Source organism: Lactuca sativa, chromosome 3, assembly GCF_002870075.4.
Source record: "Lactuca sativa cultivar Salinas chromosome 3, Lsat_Salinas_v11, whole genome shotgun sequence".
NCBI classification, from domain to species: Eukaryota; Viridiplantae; Streptophyta; class Magnoliopsida; order Asterales; family Asteraceae; genus Lactuca; species Lactuca sativa.
Window position 1 is genome coordinate 263,706,455 of NC_056625.2, and position 20,557 is coordinate 263,727,011.

General features: G+C 37.3%; 1 protein-coding gene across 1 annotated transcript in view; it reads left to right on the forward strand.

Annotated features, from left to right (window-relative positions):
• The window catches only part of LOC111915032 (uncharacterized), a 28,831-nt gene extending 8,891 nt beyond the window's left edge, over window positions 1-19,940 (forward strand). Inside the window, exons 3-4 of the mRNA XM_023910735.2 lie at window positions 18,141-18,270; window positions 18,325-19,940. Coding sequence (XP_023766503.2) covers window positions 18,141-18,270; window positions 18,325-19,940 — 1,746 coding nt within the window. The remainder of the gene's footprint in view (window positions 1-18,140; window positions 18,271-18,324) is intronic.
• The last annotated feature ends 617 nt before the right edge of the window (window positions 19,941-20,557 follow it).

Consider the following 20,557-nt stretch of genomic DNA (forward strand, 5'->3'; position numbering starts at 1 on the left):
CTTACCATTCCGAACCCCACTGTTTAGCACCAGTGGTCGATGACCATCTTCGGAGGTCTAAGGTTACTACTTATATTAGGAAATCGATTTGGGACTAACCCTTCCACCCACCTGCTGCTGCTACAGAGGACAATTGGACAATCTTCGGATGTTCATTAGGTTGTACATTTCGCTTAATGCGATGTTGTGTTGGTCCTAGTACCCAGTGACAACACTTACAATATTATATTTTTCCTGTTTACTTTATTTTGTGACACATTCACATAAACGATGAGTTAGACTAAGCACTTTTAGTACTAGTCTACACAAAGGAAAAACTATCATTTTACAAACAGAACATTCGGGTCTTGGTAGAAGACTACACTTCATACTTACAAAACATTCGGGCCTTGGTAGAAGACTACACTTCATACGTACAGAACATTCGGGTATTGGTAGAAGACTACATTTCATACTTATAGAAAATAAGGGTTTTTCTAGGGATTTCATACTTACATCAACATTTTCATTTAAACGATTTACATGGCCTTCATAATAGATTTTCACAAACAAGGCAATGACACTTATATACTTATGAATTCACCAGCTTTAAAGCTGATACTCGCTTTCAAAATAACTTGTATTCTCAGGTCACCAGTAGACAGGTACGGAGGCCAGGTTTTGAGAAGACGGAGCAGACAAGTCTCGTCTTTTATTTTTGATTGTATATTTTTGGTGTCTTACTACAATGAAAGAACACACATGTATAAAACTTTACTTATAATGCAATGGATGATGTTGTTGCTTGTTTATTATATTACACTGTTGTGATACTGTACATGACGTCCTCCACCCCTGAACGTTTCCGCCGTTCGTCGTTTTGGGGTGTGACATTGTTGAAGGCGAACTCATCGAGCTCTTGCTAAACTCGACGAGTAGGGACGGGATTATTGCATTTTTTGGATATGGGGACACGACGAGTTAGCGGGCCAACTTGTCGAGTCGAGTCAACCAGATGTTGACTTTGACCAAAAGTTGGCTTTGACCAAGGATTTGACTTTGACTTTGACTTGGATTTGAGTAACTATTGTAAGGGTTATGAGTTTGATTTGATAACTTAGAAAAGTTGTCGTGTAGGGATTGAGGAGTTGGGGAAAGTCGATTTTCACACCGAGGGTAGTGCAGACACTACACGACTTTGAGGTGAGTTTTCTCCTAGTGGGAGTGGGTCTACGACCACAATGTCGGCCCATGAGTAAGAGTGTTGCATAGATGATTGTCTTTGTGATAATTATCCAGTGTTGATATGAGATATGATTACTGTGCCTGATATGATTATTGTGATTGATATGTTTACTGTGCTTGGTATGTGTTAGCAGTAGTGGTAGAAAGATACCGAAGGGGAGGGTAGCTCCCAGTTCCCGGTTGAAAGATACCGAAAGGGAGGTTATTTCCCGGTTACCGGTTGAAAGATACCGAGGAGGAGCCTGACTCTTGGATATGCCTGACAGTTACCGGTTGAAAGATACCGAAGTTTTTACATTATTTGGTATGGGTATGATGGGGAAACTCACTAAGCTATGTGCTTACGATTTTTATTTTTGGTTTCAAGTACCTCTTCATCTAATGGGAAGGATCCGGCAGGGTAGCAGCGCATTACACATTCACACATGATATTCCGCATTTGAGAAACCTGGGATTGTACTCTGATATTATACTATTTGATCATATGGTTTTGAGACTTGTGATTTGTGACTTTATGTTGAAATGATATCAATGTTGTTTTCCGTTAACTGTTTTTTACAAGTAATTTACTCTAAAACAAAAAAAAAAAAAAAAATTGGGTCTCAATTTTAGGATGTTACATGCCAAGTCACCTGAGCGACTCGTCGAGTTCCTAGAGTTTGCGGCCAATAACTCTCTGGCTAACCCGTCGATTTTCCTTGCAATTCCTCGAGTTCATGCATGTCCAAGGATCGGGAAGACCCTAGCTGACTCGCTGAGCCCAAGGCAATCTTCATCGGACTCGCCGAGTCACTCATCCGACTCGCCGAGCCTACGACCATCTTCATCGGACTCGCCGACTTGACCATGCCACTCGTCGAGTCCCTTCAGACCTTCATCCATACAGATGCTTTTTAATCCATGTAAATACTCCATATTGTAGATCCAACTTCTCAAGGCATGCTTATCACGTAAAGTTGCAAACTTTACATGCATGCAAAGCTCTAAAGCCTTAAAATGACAAAACTAAGCTTACAATGAAGTCTAGCACTTGAGGGGAGCTTCATACTTGTCAAAGCTAGCAACTTTATGGCCCTAGAGATCAAAGAGAGTTCAGATTTGAAGTTGCAACTTCAGATTTTAGCTCAAACACAAGAAAAGCTTCATCCAAAAGAGATCTAGGAGGAAATGAGCCAAAGCAACAGCCTAATACATTCAAAAGAGTGCCCACTGAAGTATATGTTTGATTCCCTACGAGTTCATTGCTACAATTTACTTGTTTTCCCCAAGCTTTTCCCACCAAAATCCTTCTTCAAATCTTAACACACCAAGAAAGCACACACACACACACACACAAATTTAGGGTTTGGAATGACAAGAGGCTGAAGAGGGGAGGCTGAGGTGGCCAATAACCCTTTAAATAGGGTGCAAAACCCTGGAAATTAGGGTTTCATCCTCCAGCTCCTACTCATCGAGTACCTATTTGGACTCGGCGAGTAGGTCACTTAAACACGTGAACCAACCCGTTGTTACTCGACAAGTCGAGCAACCAACTCTTCGAGTAGACCTTGAAACCACAAAGATCTTATAACAACAGAAATCAATACCTGGGAATCGGTGCATTACAATAAGTCGTTATTATGAACCTATAAAGAATATATGTGCTATGTATTATAAAATATAAAGTTTTATTATAATATCTTTTAACTATTCGTGGTACGGGGAATACAGTTTTGAAGGGTCGCGTAGATTTGTTGGATTTCAGAAGTGCTATAATGCCAAAATGGTCCTGCCCTCCAGTGTTTCATGTATGGACCCTGTCTGTATATAGGGGTTGAAAACTATTGTTTAACACTTATAAAATAATAATGCTCGTAAATAGTCGCGATAAATATTATACTAAAATCTTGTGGCAATAATACTAGGTTTCGTCGAAGGAAAATAATTTATTAGAAGCAAAGCGCTGCCCGAGTTCGGAATCATCACTATAACAAGTGATTGCATAGTTACTTTCATCTTACACATAGATATGAAGTATTTAATATAAATTACATGCTATGTGTGCATATTATTTGTGTTCCTGATATCTATGTTTGATGAATGATTTATACATGTTTTAAATGATTTAAACTTTATATGTATTCTATATCTACGGATATGTTGGGTAGAACATGGGTAGATGAAATAGTTGACGTGTAATGAAATAAAATGATGAGAGGCCTCGATATTTATGATGATCCAATCATCTAGCAGAGTATATATGACGACCAAAGACTATTCTAGATAGTCTAGTGGAAAGCTAGCAGGCTCGCAACCTGTAGGTGTTTGTGAACGATGTTTTCACCGGTGTGCTCCATCCCTTCTCATGGTTGCCTTATGGACATATATCATCAAGGAATCCCCTTAGCATTAATGTCCACCCTGATGAAAATCGTTAGGCTAGGTCCCTTGAATTAGATGCTTTAGGGACAGAAAGTGAGGATACCAGGAATGGGTAATCGGATTGATTGATGTGATAAAACTAATAAGCTTAATTATTGTGGTTTGAAAACCCTATGCGCTCACCAGGCTGCCAAGCCTAACCCACTCAGTTTCTTGCATTACAGGTAGTGGCACAAGGGCATAGATGTGATGGTCGGATGAGAGTTTATGGATTACAGGCCAATAGATATAAATAAATGTTGCAAGGCCTATGTTGTTCCAATTTATGCTTTTGATCTGAATTAACAATGACATCCCAATGTTTTAATATAATGAAATACATTTCTTCAGAAATGATTTGATAAAATCTTATGTCATATTTTGGGAAACAAATTCCGCAACACTTTCTTTAAAAAAGTTAATATGAGTTTTATATAAATCATAAACAAAATCGGTCTTTTCTGGCCGTGAAAATGGGGACGTCACACATATACTCAAACACTTGGCATGCTAGTTACAAGCTTGATTCTTGAAATACTCTCGAAAAACACAACAAATTTGAACTTTACAAAAACACATTGATGTTACAAAATGTTTACAAATCAATGTTTCCAAAATATTTATCCAATATCAGAGTATCCCAAAAGCATAAAAACCAATAACAAGGAGATGTTTATGGTTACATCTTCACCTTTCCACGATCATCCGGAGTACCTGAAATAATAAACTGAAACTGTAAGCCAAAGCTTAGTGAGTTCCCCCAAAGTACCAATACAAGTAGATAACATATACAATCAAACATGTCGGGTCCAATCAACCATCGGGTTGGAATACCCCAGGCCTTGTCAATCATAGGGTCCAGTCTTCTTCGGGATGGAATACCCTAGATTCAAATGCCAATATATATATATATATATATATATATATATATATATATATATATATATATATATATATATATATATATATATTGGGTCCAATCAACCATCAGCTTGGATTACCCCAGGCCTAGTCAACCATAGGGTACAGTCATCCTCGGGATGGAATACCCTAGGTTGGAATGCCAATGTCGGGTCCTGTCATCCATCGGGATGGAATACCCTTGGTCTATTGGCTCACGCACAAAGTAGTAGAGCCTCAACCACTAAGAAAATATGTGCACATATACTGATAAACATATAACCAGTCAACATACAATTAGCCATATCTACAGATCACTAAGCATAGCATCATACTACACATAACAGGATATATAATCCAATGGGTCGACCTCGGTGCCCTAGACCCATAAGTAAAGTGAGGAAAACTCACCTCACATACCGGATAGAAGTTGATGAGGTCTCGACTCCGAATCTTATCTTTAATCATCACCTATAAGCTACTTTTCCAACCCTGGAAATCACTCGAAAATGTCGAATATACTAGGGACCCAATTTCCCCATCTTATTGAAGCATATCACACCTTTACAAGGTGAGACCTTCAGTAATACCATATCACCGACTAGAAACTCCAACTCAGATCGGCGCCAATTGGCATAGCTCTTTTGCCGACTCTATGTTGTACGTATTCTCTGCCTAATTTTCTGAATAAGCTATGTGGTCTGAAGAACTACTTCAGTCCTTCCCATGATCCTACAACCAACCTCTCCCCCAACAATTCGGGGTACAACATCTCCAACCATACAAGAGCTCAAATGGCGGAGCACCAATGTTGGAGTGATAAATTTTGTTGTAGGAGAACTATGCAAGAGGTAGGTAGGAGTCCCAACTCCCACCAAAATCAATAACACAGGCTCGCAACATATCCTCAAGGGTTCGTATAGTCTACTTGCTCTGACCTTTGTTTTGTGGATGATAAGCGGTGCTGAAATGTAACCTCGTGCCCAGTTCCTCATGGAATTTCTGCCAGAAGAGGGAAGTGAACCAAATATCTTGGTCTAAAACAATAAAGACCGGAACCGCATGATGGGTAACGATCTCCTGGCTATAAACTTCGACCAACTTCTCGGCCGAATAGCTCTCCCGGATGGCCAAAACATAAGCACTCTTGGCCAATCGATCCACAATGACCCATATAGCATCAAAACCCTTTGTTTTCATCGGCAACTTGGTGATGAAGTCCATGGTAATCTGTTCCTATTTCCAGATAAGAATCTCTAGAGGCTACAGCTCTCCATGCAGCCTCTGATGGTCGACCTTAACCATCCTGCAGGTCAAGCACATCTCAACATACCAGGTAATCTCCCTCTTCATACACGGCCACCAGTAACTCAATCTCAAATCACGATACATCTTGGTGCCTCTCGGGTGTATAGAAAAACGAGACTTATGAACCTCCTCTAACTCAATCTGTCTAATCCCGCCAGAAACTGGAACCGAAACCCGACCACACTAGGTCAATAACCCTCGACTATAAGTTTCAAACTTGTCGATCTCGCCCCTGATCCTTTCCTGTTTCTAGTTCTCTTTCTGAACTCCCTCGGCCTGAGCCTCTCTGATCAATCCCAAAAGCGAGGAATCAATTGATATCCTCATACACACCTCCCCGACCGAAGACCCAACCGACCTGTGGCTTAACACATCTGCTACCACATTCACTTTACCCATATGGTACAGGATCTCAGAGTCATAATCCTTTACCACATCTTGCCACCTGCTCTGCCTCATGTTTAGGTTTGGCTGATCCATAAGATGTCTCAAACTTTTGTGATTAATCTAGACCATACAATGGATCCCATATAGATAATGTCTCCATATCATGAGGGGAAATACCACTTCCCCCAATTCCAGGTCATGAGTGGCATATTGCGTCTGATGCGGCTTCAGCTGCGGCGAAGCATAAGCAATCACCCGTCCTCTCTACATAAGGACTGCCCCCAAACCGGTGAAGGATGCATCACAGAACACCACAAAATCCTCGACCCCCTCTGGATGGCTCAATACCGGGGCCTCACATAACCTCCACTGAAGAATCTCAAACACCGAATGCTTCTTGGGGCTCCATCGGAAATCCACCCCTTCCTCGTCAGATAAGTGAGGGGTACCGCAATTTTGGAGAAATCTTGAATAAATCTCCGATGGTATCTTGCTAAGCCCAATAAACTCCTGATCTTTGAGGGAGATTTTGGAACCTCCCACTGCATCACTTCCTTGATCTTGGCCCGATCGACCAGAATCCCATTTTGGTTAATGAGGTGCCCCAGGAACTGGGCATCTCGTAACCAAAAATCACACTTCAAGAACTTGGCATAAAGTCATTCCCGCCTTGAAACCCCTAGAAGCTCTTGTAGGTGCTCATCATGTTGCTCTCTCGTCTTGGAGTAAACCAAGATATCATCAATAAACACAATGACAGATCGGTCAAGCATCGGCCTGCATACCCGTTTCATCAAATCCATGAAGACAGCAGGCGCATTGGTGAGCCCAAATGACATCATCACGAGCTCGTAATGCCCATAACGAGTCCGAAACATGGTCTTCTCCATGTCCTCCTCTCTTACTCTCACCCGATTATACCTAGACCTCAGATCTACTTGGAGAACCAAGATGCACCTTATAATTGATCAAAGAGGTCATCAATTCATGGAAGGGGATAATAGTTCTTCACTGTTAACTTGTTTACCTCCCGGTAATCAATGCACATCCAGTGTGAACCATCCTTCTTGACGAACAGTATCAATGCTCCCAACGGAGAATTGCTCGATCTGATGAAATGCTTTCCTAACACCTCCCGAATCTGAGATGACAACTGCTGCATCTCAGGCGGTGCCAAGCGGTACGACACCTTGGAAATTGAGGCCGCACCCAGTACTAGATCAATCCTGAACTCAAACTGCCTCTCAGGAGGCACACAGGGCAATTCCTCGGGGAAAACATCGGCAAACTCCCTGACAATTGGAACCTCTAAAAATGAAGTCTACTCCCCAACCTGGGTGTCAACCACATAAGCCAGATAACCTGCACACCCATGCTGAATATACTGTCGAGCCCTGGCTGCCGAGGAATACCCCAAACCAACTCTGGTACCTTCACCATAGATAACCAGCTATCTCCCACTTGGGGTTCAAACTACCACTCGCTAGCCCTCGCAATCGATCATGGCACCAAACCTACTCATCCAGTCCATACCTACTATCATGCAGACATCCCCTATGGGGATATGGATCATATCAATCGGATAAAGCACCCCGAAGATCTCCAAGACGCAACCTTGATACACGGTGGATGTAGAAACCCCGTGTTCGTTGGCGATCGAAACCTGCAACGAACACTCTAACTCCCGAACAGGCATATCAAACTCCCTATTGAATGATCGAGACACAAAAGACCGACTCGTACCCGAGTCAAATAACACAAGAACAGATGAAGAGTTCACTAAGAACGTACCTATTAGGAGCATAAACATGATCATACGATAAAACATAATTAATAGAATAATAAATAGAAACATATTGGTCACGACGTCTGGTTCCACCTTGGCCTCCTCTGTCGTGAGTTGGAAAGCATGACCTCAAGCCCTCAGGGGATATGCCCTACCCTGACTCCCATCCGTGATCCTCTGAGTATTTGGCGTTGTAGCCTGCGCCAACCTAGCAGCAAGCAAGGGGAATTGGGCCTTTTATGTGGCCCACCTATTCACAGTGATAGAAAATTTGAATACCAGGTATTGGAGCGTGTTTTCTACAATGTCTCGCAATGTGGCCCTGCTTGCCACATTTCTGGCATCCCGAAGAAGATCAACAAGCTCCATCACGAACCTTGCTGCACTTTCCTCAAGTGCAGCCCCTCTGACTTCCTGATCTAACATCAGCGGCCTTGAACCGATTTGGCTCAGGCTATGACAACGTCGGGGCCTATCTCTGCTCCCTGGTCTGGAGCTCAATCTCAATATCACACTGCCTAGCGGCCTCCTGTAACTCCAACAATGAGCCATAGCGTTGCGTGGCTACAAACTGTTAGATGTCTATCTTGAGCATTCTCAAGTACTGGGTCATCTGAGCCTGCTCAGAAACAATAAACTCATGACAAAACATGGCCCTCTTCGTAAACATCATGGTGATCTCCGTCACTGACTCAGTCCCCTGTCTCAATTCTAAGTACTCATTGGCCAACCTCTCACACTCCACCAGCAGAACATATCTAGAGCGGAACATCTATGAGAAATGCTCCCAAGTCACAGAAGCCTCTAATCAGAAGAATATGAGCTAGTAACATATCGATAATCTCCTTGATCTGGTCCTCAGTCACTACAGGCCTATCCTCGCCACACACTCTAGATCCTGATCTGGATCCTACCTCAAATCATCTTGTCATCACCATACTGTAAATAAACTAGGAAGACATCAAATAGAACACATATCATACTATGGGAACCAACTCGAAACAAAGCCATAGGGGTTGTGACTTCCCTGCTACAAGTACGGGTCATGTGCTTCCAGTAGTATGGGCCCATACTACCTTCCACACCTACCCATATTTGTCTCAGAGGACCATCATAATAGCCCTAACAATACTCACTAGAATATGCATACAATTTATACAGACTTTCCTAGAGGAAGGCTAAACATTGTGCAATTGGTCTGCTGACCCCACACAACTCATCCATGAAACTTCCACCAACCCTGCAATATTTTTGTATGATAATCATACATAACATTGGATACTATAGACAGTCAAATATTCAACCTAACCTTAAGCCCCAAAACAAAAAAGGAACAAGAAATAGAGCCAAATCGAACATTCTCAGGTTATAGAATCTTAGTTATGTACAACCATGATGCATACACAAAGCAACTTTAATAATGATGTCAATTTCATGTAAGGAAAACCTAGGCTATTAGGCATCATATAATCAGGCAATTCCATCTTGCAATTCCTGAAGATCCCTAACCTATCACTAGCATGTCATTATAACATATCACAATATCAAACAACATTATGGTAATTTGGGGTCTACTTACCGGCTCTGGTTGATCATACACATCGCATCTTCCTTGGTTATTTTGAAAACAATTTCAAAATCATTTTTAAAACTTTTTCCTTAGTTTGATACTGGATTCACACGAGTGTTCCTCGAATTCACTCAAACCAAGGCTCTGATACCAACTTGTAACACTCTCGAAAAACACAACAAATTTAAACTTTTCAAAACACATTGAGTTATAAAAATTTTACAAATCAATGTTTCCAAAATATTTATCCAATATTAGAGTATCCTAAAATCATAAAAACCAATAACAAGGAGATGTGTATGGTCATCATTTGTCTTTCCACGATCATCCGAATTACATGAAACAATAAAGTGAAACTGTAAGCCAAAGCTTAGTGAGTTCCCCCAAAGTACCAACGCAATTGATGCTTGATGTTTAATAATTATCTTATCCATAAATTGTTTCGAATATGTCGTATAATTTAAATAAACCAATAACTTATAAGAAATCATATGAAACTAAATCTTTGATATGATTAAAAAAGCATAATATATTGTATAAAGTCATAATAAATATTATACTTGGTCTACCAAAAATAAAATGTAGATATCCGAGATTTACATCTACACTTGGATTAAAACATGCAACCAAATGTTTAAAAAACATCTATTAAATACTATTACCAACTCAAAGTATTTTGATGATACCTCTGAAATTAACTTTTATGTATAAAGGTATCCAGAAATGCAATTAGAGCAACAAATTAAATAAATGAACAAATCCATACACTTTCGTGGGTAAAAAGAAACTTTATGGTATAAAATAAAGACAAAATTGCAAGAATGGTCCATATGGTATGTCAAAACTAGCAAGTTTGGTCCAAAATGGGTTTGGCCTGCAAGGATGGTCCAATAATTTCGTTTTGTTGCGAGTTTGGTCTAATTTGGTTTGAACTTTTTTGTAAAGAAGATTTTACCCCTTATTATTTAATTTTTCATTTTTATTTTATTACCAACAATTAAAAATTAATTTAAAATAAAACAAAAATAAACTACTCTCTCTTTCTTTCTTTCTTTCTCTCTCTCTCTCTCTCTCTCTCTCTATACGCCACTGGTGACAAAAAGGTGTACCGACAACCCTTCTCCACCCCTCCTTGTTGTCGATCGGAAAACACCCCCTGAGGATCGCCGCTTCTCTCAGCTGCTACGTCACCATTTGTTTCCCTCAACCAAACACCTCTGTTCTGATTCCATTTTTCTTCCTTCTCCCTTCGATCCAGTCGTTTCCCTTTCCCCCTTGATTTGTGGACGCTAACGAAGAGAGGAGAGCCAATAGGAGATCGTCGGAAATCGAATCCCTTTGCGTGATCTATTTGACCACCAGACCACCATTTTGACTACTTCCATTTGTATTACTTCTTCCTTCTCCCGATCAGCGAAGACGAAGAGTAAACCCACAAAGGGTTGTTGTTATCGACGGACCCCCTTGCACTTCATCGCGATTTCTCATCCGCATCGAAGCTCTCGTCGATCTACCTTTCATTCAAATTGATGGTGGGTTTTCATTTCAGGTAGGGTTTTGTGTGTGGTTTTTGTTTCAAATCTACCCTTCTTCATCTTCGTTTCAGATTTGGAACTAAGAACATACTCACCTTCAACTTTTAGATTTGGGTTTTATTTCAGATCCAAAATCAAGAACGCATAACACCCATTGTGTGTTTATGTGTGTGTTGTGTTCTACACTCACTGAAAAATGTTCATCAGAGGGATAAGAAGAGTTACACACATAGTTCGATCTTGAAATATTTCGCATGTACTCCGATCTTAAAAGTCAATTTCATCTAGGTTTACAACTTGAAGATCGTTCTTGAGTTCTTGAAGTTCGTTATTTAGTTCATGAAATCAAGGTTGAGTCTTGATTTGTTAAGAACATACAAGGGGCCACACACACACAGAGATAGAGAGAGAGAGAGAGAGAGAGAGAGAGTTTCTTTTTTTTATTTCTATAATAAAAAAATTGAAGAGGGGGAAATACCAAGGGCAAATCTGTCATTATAAAAAGTTTTAAAATTTTTGGACCAAACTCGCAACAAAACGAAACTATTGGACCATCATTGCAGGCCAAACCCATTTTGGACCAAACTTGCTAGTTTTGACATACCACAAGGACCATTCTTGCAATTTTGTCTAAAATAAAGTTGCAAAAATTGCTTCCATCAGAAGAAGACACACATTTCCCATTCCCATAACATATACATCCAAAACCAATAATTATATAAATCTCAAAAACTGCTTCTAACCTTTTTAAATGAACAACCCAAATTCTGAATTATATCTAAAATAGATTTTACCTTTGTTAATGAACATCAAATCTTTGTCAAGGTAGTGATGTAAACATTCTAATAGCAAAATAAACATTTTGGCAAAAAGAGACACCCCTGGTTTAAAAAAAATAAATAAATAAATAAACATAGTTGAGTTAACGCTAAAGGGAAAAAAATCTAAATGGTGTGGCTTATATATAATTACACAAATGTTCTAAATTTTCCACTTTTGACCTTACACATGTAATCTATGCAACCTAATCTTTACAATTTTGGTATGAAATTCTCACAATGTCCATAGCCGCCAACCTACCAGCTTCATGTTGAATAATCTCCATGTTACCTTTCACGAAAACAGTTGTTCTTTCAAGTAGTAATCAAGAATTTTAACTTTTAGTACATAATTAAAACACAAGGCACATGTAATTGGGCTCGAGTGGAGGATTAAAATATTGATATCTTGGTTGTGTAGTGTAAACTTTAACGTTATACTTAACAAAGTTAACATCCCTTGAATTGAATCAAAAGAACACTTATTTGAGAGACTAAATTACCTTTTTTTTAGATCCACTCGATGTTGTATTGTTACCTTTTCGACACCAAAAGTAAAATGGATGATGTAATCCTCTTTCTCAAAGAAGAACAAAATGAATTTAACAACCTCCCATTCTAGTAATTTGAGACCTACATCAAAAGGAAACACCAAAAAATACATGAACAATGAAAACTATGTACTTTTGTCCCGTGAACCTGAAGTAAAATAAGATTGATAAAAATAAATAAAAAATAATTTATTTTGGTGATATGCCTAATCTTGTTCCTTTATACCTTATCCTCAAAACTACTTATAGATACCTCCTTTTGCAAATTCTTTTCTTTGTCTCAGCTACCTCACATCCCTCTTCTCTTCTGTTGCTCGTTTCTGCACACCAAATGATCTACATCTAGTGCTCAAGCAGGGCCACATACACTCAATTCATAATAACATGCACACAACAACACACATATAGGCTTTATATCTCAATACCTCTTTGTGTTTAACTTTTAGGTAAAGTGTTAATATATCTCAATACTCTTTGTGTTCAACTAAAGCAAATAAGATTTATTCTCAACAGCCTCTTTACTTTCATTTCTTTTGATTAAAAGATATTTACTTCCATTATGATGTAATTTCTTGCTATTAGTCAGAAAAACATAAAGGCATCCAAATTCCTAGCTACTAAGTTTCTCCAAACATGAATTATTCAGTAGATGAAGAAAAACAATTTTGTTTACCAATAAAACATCATAACTGAAGGCAAAATCCCCAACCTTTGTTTCATTTGCAGATTTCTTCGTAAAAAATTTGCATATCAGGAAAAAAAAACTGCACATAGCAAGTTATAGTTAATACAATCAAGAAATAAGTCAAGCAACAAATAATTTTGCAGAGTGTAAACCTTTGTTTTTGTTGTAGACTTCTTGATAACAAACTCAACATACCAGAAAAAGCACCAAAAATAGCATATCCATAAATCAATAAATAATCTTAAGCAGTTAAAGGACCATCATCGGAATCTCCCAAATCTATAAAATCTTCAAACAGGGCATGAAAGGGCTGAGATGAATGAAATTAACAATAAAATTAGATCGATATAAAATGATTAGATTATAGACTTGTATCTTCTGATATATACACAACTTCAGGATTAGTAAAGTTAACATATAATGTGACAACCCAAAATTTTCTATTATGTACAACCCTTCACTTCAATAGAAGTCAGATCAACTCCTGCTAATTTTCAAGCTTTTGGAATAAGTTTGAGCATATTAGGATTAACACTTTAGGAGATATCGGGAGAGAGGATTCCCTAGAGTATTATGTGCATCTTAAAAGATTCAAAAATCTAGGAGTTTGGAGTTTACGGCTCAAATGATATTTTTGGACCAAAAAAACCCAAGGGTATATATATGGCCCTTAGCCATTTTTATTCATTTGTTCCATTTCCAACTAGAGAAAAACCCAATTCTCTCAAGGATCTTCAGTCTTTCGTCCCAAATCGTAAGTGCTTCTATCTTAGAGTATAATAGGGCTTGTTATATGTCTATACATCAAGAAATCATAAGGAATCTCCAAGATCAAAGAGTTTACGACCCAAGAACACCTTGGACCGTAAACCCTTCTTTAAGGGCCAAATGTGTGCCCTAGTCCCTTCCTATCCTTGTGAAACTAGTCTAGACTCATACCTTAATGTGTATAGGACTTGAAAGCACAAAAATACCATGTCCATGAGAGATTACGGCCGCAAACCCTAAGGGAATTGGTCTTAGGGCCGTGAACTCCTCAAAGGAGGTAAAGGGTGCCCTAATCTCTTCCAAGGACTAAACCATTAAGTAGAAATACTTCTAAGGGACATGTAAGGCTTCAAAATATCAAATGACCAAAAGCTTAGGAGATTACGGCTGTAAACTCAAGGGTTTACGACTGTAAACTCATTGTGTTATGGCCCTTTGAGAGTAAACTCAAGGAAGGGGTTCTTTTGAACCCTAAACTCAATAGCCTTGTCCTACAACACTTAGATGCACTCCTTATCACTTATAACACTTATATAAAGTGTTTATCATGTCGTAGGATGTCTTAACTTTGTTAATTAGTTGTTTAATGACTAATTGGATACATATATGTACTACTGTATGTTAACTAGGATCCTTGTGTGTGTATAAGTCTTCACTTGACACTTAGCATCCTATATCAGCAATATATCCAAACCATCAACTACAGGTGAGTTCATACCCCTTGAATTAACCTTTTAAATGTTTTTAAATGCTTTATGGGGGGATACAAGTTGAATCATGCTAGTTATTATATCAATCACATGTGATTAATAACTAACATGCAAATGGATTTACTATACGTTAGCTATTTTGCCAAACAGATTTCTTCAAATTTTTCATTAAACGTTTTTATATGTTTAAAACTCTTTATCCAAACCGCTTATTACACTGTATGTTTCTTTTCAAACTCTGTTACAAATGTATTTCAAACAAAGGTTTCTTTATACTTAAACTGTTCTATCAAACAAATACTTTCAAACCGTTTCTTTTCTTAGATATTAATCTTTTTCAAAGGTTTTACAAAACTTCTTTTATGCTTTTATATTATCAAATGCATGCCCATATATGTATAGTTATATAAGTAATGTTTAAAGGACTTAGGAAGGCTAACTCACTCTATTTCCTTTTCCTCGTATGGATGTGGCTATGGGGTATCGGTTATCCTTCCGAATGTCATCTAAATATTAGTTATATATCATGTATAAATATGTAGACATAAAAGTGCCTTCAGTCAGTTCGGTACCTTTGGCTAGCAAGGTATACCTTCGTTTATACTTGTACATTACTAGTAACTATTATAGGTATAGTTAGGAGATACTACTTGCTATTCCTATTACAAGGAATTACACCAGAGTCAGTTCATTCATGAGTCTATACTAATATATTACATGTTACATGAGTACGTTTACAAAGATTCGCTTACATGAGTACGTTTACATAGATACACTTACATGAGTTCGTTTACATAAATACGCTTACATAGATACCTTGTTAAAAGCATGCTTGTATATGTATAGTTATATAAGTAATGTTTAATGGACTTAGGAAGGCTAACCCACTTTATTTCCTTTTCCTCGTTGGGATGTGGTCTGGTAGGGTATCGGGTATCCGTCCGAAGGTTGTCTAAATATTAGTTATATATGATGTGTACATATACGGACATAATAGTTCTGTTCAGTCAATCCAGTACCTTTGGGTAGCAAAGGTATACGTTCATATATCCCTAGTAAGCTATTATAGGTATAGTTTGGGCTTGTATATGAGTTGGTAATAAATATGGATTTTGACCTAGCGATTCATTGCGGAAGTCACCTTTAGTTCCAAATGTAGAATAGGGACTACCAATCATATTATTACTTACTTACAACGGGTCTCGTGAGAAGACTACTTACTTACTAAGATGGGACTAACCATTACGGCACCTAACTGTTAGCAACAGAGGTAATGAACATCTACGGATGTCTACGGTTGATACCATTATAGGTATACTTTAAGGGACTAACTATTCCTACACCCAGCTATTAGCAATAGAGGTAAATGTACATCTACGGATGTCTTCAGTTAACACTATTAGTTATCCTAGTACAAAAGGATAATACTTAAGTTATTTATATTATTATTACCTTTATCTTGTGAGTCATTCACATAACCTATGAGGTGAATTATATTTGAGTATCCTAGTACCTAAGGATACAATGTCTTATATTAATAATAATAGTAGTACAGTCGAGTCTTGGTAGAAGACTACTTTCAAAATAGTCGAGTATTGGTAAAAGGCTACTTTCAAAACAGTTAGGTCTTGGTAGAAGATTTCATCTATACTAATAGGAATCATAGGGATTTCTAGGGTTTTTCAAACGCTTTCAATTACTTACAAACATGTCCACACTTATATGAACGTTCTTTCAAAACAATATCAAGTCTTTCATTACAAGTTTTGCAAATCAAAGAAACATTAATACTTATGAATTCACTAGCTTTTGGCTGATACACGCTTTCAAAATAACTTGTATTCTCAGGTCACAAATAGACAGGTACGACGACCAGGTTTTGTGAAGACGAAGCAGTCCAAACTCGTCTTATATTCTGATTATTCATTTTATTGTTGTATATTATGAAAGAACACACTTGTAATTAAAATTATACTATTAATGCAATGGATGATGTCGTTGCTTGTTTACTACTTTACATTCTTGTGATACATTACATGACGTCCTCCACCCCAGAGCGTTTCCGCCGTTCTCGATTTTGGGGTGTGACAGATTGGTATCAGAGCATTGTTTATAGTGAATTGAGTATATCAACCCATAAAAGATATAGAGACTATAAATACAATGGGATTAAAATACTCTGACCAAGAGTTAATACTTTAAATAATAAAATATTTAAGAAAGTATACGTGTCTGCATTCATACTAAAATCAGTGTCACAATGACAAGAACAAAAGTATTACGATTGTTGAATATCACAAGTAAGCTTGGGGATGTATAGTCGGTCTTGGGAGTGGCATAGCCTGATCAACTATGTTGGTCCGAGGAGTGATTAGCATATGCCCAAGAATGGTTGTGATGTGGAAACAAGTCTAAAACCTTACCAACACAACCACAAAAGAAATACCATAGGGGTATTTAGTGTTACTGTAATTACTTATTTGAGAACTAAATGGATTTTTATTAGTATGTCAATCAGGGGCGAAGTATATTAAGGGCCAAGAGGGGTTGTGGCCCCCCCTGATTTTTTTATTAGAATTGTAAATAGTCCATATCTTTTTTATCCATATTAGGCCTAGACATTAAAAAATTGGGTTGTGGCCCCTCCTGTGCTTTTCCAATAGTCCGAATGAAACAACAAATTAGATCGTCATTATCGTTTGTCCCTACCCTAGTGCCTCGTCTGAAATCTGAACCAAACACTCCTTAATCGTTGTTGTGGCATGCATCACTGCGTGTTGTCACACTGTTGCCTATGTTGCTGATCAGAAGATCAGTGAACGATACAAAAAATAACTACCTTATATTATTATATATTAATTGCGGCCACTGTATTTGATAATAAAAAGATTCATTATGTGACACTATAACTAAATTCTTTCCTATCACATAATACTCTTTTTGAGTGTTGGTAAATTGGTATGAATATGATGAAACCTGTTGACGTTTGCAAAAAACATAAGGTTATATTTGGTTACATAAAATACTATAGAATGTAACATATTCAGTGAGACCAATTATTTGTTAATTTAAGTATTTAAATACAATAATGATGAAGATGAATATCATTAATTGACCATTATTTGAATCTGTAGTATTTATGAAATTCCTACATGAACAATTATAAAAAGGATAGAGCAAAGTAATGATATTTAACCCCTATCAAAAAAATCTTATAATATAAAGTCTATTCGTGTGTCTAGATGTTTCTGCATTATTGTCCAACAATTTCTTTTTTGTCAAGAAAAAACTTAAATCTTACACACAAGTTGTTATCTATGTTAAACATTTACAACTGTATTTAAGTAATTTAGAATTTTGGAGCATTGTTAATTAACCGATTTCAGATTTTTGCAAAATTTTGCAAAAACATCAAATAAAATTTGTAGAAATAAGATTTTTTTGCAGAATTTGGGTTGTTAGTTTATGAGCTTATTATTTCACTTTTGATTTTTACAGATACAATCATATAAATCTCACAATTTCATGGGAAAAATGAAAACCATTGATTCTTTTTTCAAAAGAAAGAATGATGATGAAGAAACTCATAATGATAATCAACAGAGTAAACGTTGCAAAGCTTCAACAAGTGAGCCGTAACCACAAGAACATGAAAATCAACAAGAGAATGATATTGATGAAGCTACACAATCAAATCCTAATGAAGTGGATCTTAAGCATCTAGAAAGAGATCCCGCTAAACGAAAACAAATGTGGGAATATCCAGTTAATTTAAGGGAACAAGTAAGACGAGCTTATATGACTTTAGGACCTTTCCAAATACGTCTTCAAGAATATCATGCTAAAGGTTCAAAGAAACATCCTCGTAGATTCCAATATTCTTGGTTCAACATTTTCCCTAATTGGTTAGAGTATTCTCCAACAACACATGCTTCTTATTGTTTTATTTGTTATATATTTAATGATAAACCAAGTGTGTGCCATGGTTATGAAGCATTTACTGTTAAAGGATTTGACAATTGGAAAAAAGTTAATGATGGGAAAAATTGTGCATTCTTGAAGCACATTGGTTGTTCACAACATAGAAATGTTGTTACATTTGCTGAAAACTTGATGAACCAGGCAACACACATTGAAAATATTATAGTGAAGCAAAATGAAGCACAAATATTGAAGAACCAGTTACAATTAAAAGCTTCAATTGACACAGTTCGTTGGTTGACATTCCAAGCTTGTGCTTTACGAGGACATGATGAATCGCCTAATTCCAAAAATCGAGGTAATTTTCTTCAACTACTAAAACTTCTAGTGTCTTATAATGATGAAGTTGCAAATGTTATATTAGAGAATGCTCCTTATAATTCAAAGTATACTTCTGGAGATATTCAAAAAGAAATTCTTAGTATTATTGCAAATAAAGTTCGGAAGCATATTCGTAGTGAAGTCGGGGATTCATACTTTTGTGTCATGGTTGATGAGTCACGAGATGAGTCTAAAAAAGAGCAAATGGCCATAGTTTTGAGATTTGTTGATGCAGAAGGCATCATACGGGAAAGGTTCTTAGATTTGGTTCATGTTAGGGATACCTTATCATTAACCTTGAAAACAAATATGTGGAGACAACTTTTGCACTATCAGTTTGATGTTAGAAAAATCTGTGGCCAAGGTTATGATGGTGCTAGTAATATGAGAGGGGAATGGAATGGATTACAGGAACTTGTTCTTAAGGATTGTCCTTATGCGTATTATGTTCACTGCTTTGCTCACAGATTACAACTAACATTGGTGGCTGCTTCAAGGGAAATTATTCCTATACACCAATTTTTTACAAACTTAATTTTTACAATTAATGTAGTTTGTGCTTCCAGTAAGCGTCATGATGATTTACAAAAGGCAAAGGCAACTGAGATTGAACATTTATTAGAAATTGGTGAAATTGAATCAGGTAAAGGATTGAATCAAATTGGGACATTAAGAAGAGCTAGTGATACACGTTGGGGTTCTCATTTTCGTTCTGTTTGTAGTTTGCTTAACATGTTTGATTGTACACGTGTTGTTCTCCAGGGAATAATTGATGATTTATCTGCTACTTATTCTCAACGCGGAGATGCTGATGTAGCTTACTGTTACCTGAAATCATTTGAGTTTGTGTTTAGTCTTCACTTGATGAAAGAAGTCATGGGAAAAACTGATATACTTTCTCAAGCTCTACAAAAGAAATCCCAAGATATTCGTAATGCCATGGAGTTAGTTTCAGCAACAAATGAGAGTTTAAATGATTTCAGGAACAACGGATGAGATTCTTTACTTGAGCAGGTAAAGATTTTTTGTGAGAAACATCAAGTAGATGTGCCGGATATGCAAGCTCCATATACTTCTACTAGATATCGGCCTCGAAAAAACGATAATCAGTTTACTTTTGAGCATTTTTATCGAGTAGATTTGTTTACATTCACATTGGACAAACAGTTACATGAGTTGAATAGTAGATTCAATGATCAGGCGATAGAGTTGTTAAGTCTTAGTTATACTTTAGTTTCAAAAGAACACCCTAAAGTGATTAACATTGATCAGATTTGTCTTCTTGTTGAGAAGTATTAACCTGAAGATTTTACAGAGCAAGAGAGAATTCAATTACGATATCAGTTGGATATTTTTAATATCGATATGAAAAAGAATCCCAGGCTAAGTCATGTATCAACTATTTCTGACCTATGCAAGGGTCTTGTGGAAACTCAGAAACGTGAGACGTATTATTTGCTTGATAGAGTGGTCCGGTTAATCTTGACACTTCCAGTTTCTACCGCAACAACAGAGAGGGGATTTTCAGCAATGAAAATATTCAAGAACCGCATTCACAATAAGATGTCAGATGACTTTCTCGCAAACAACTTGGTGGTTTACATAGAAAGAGA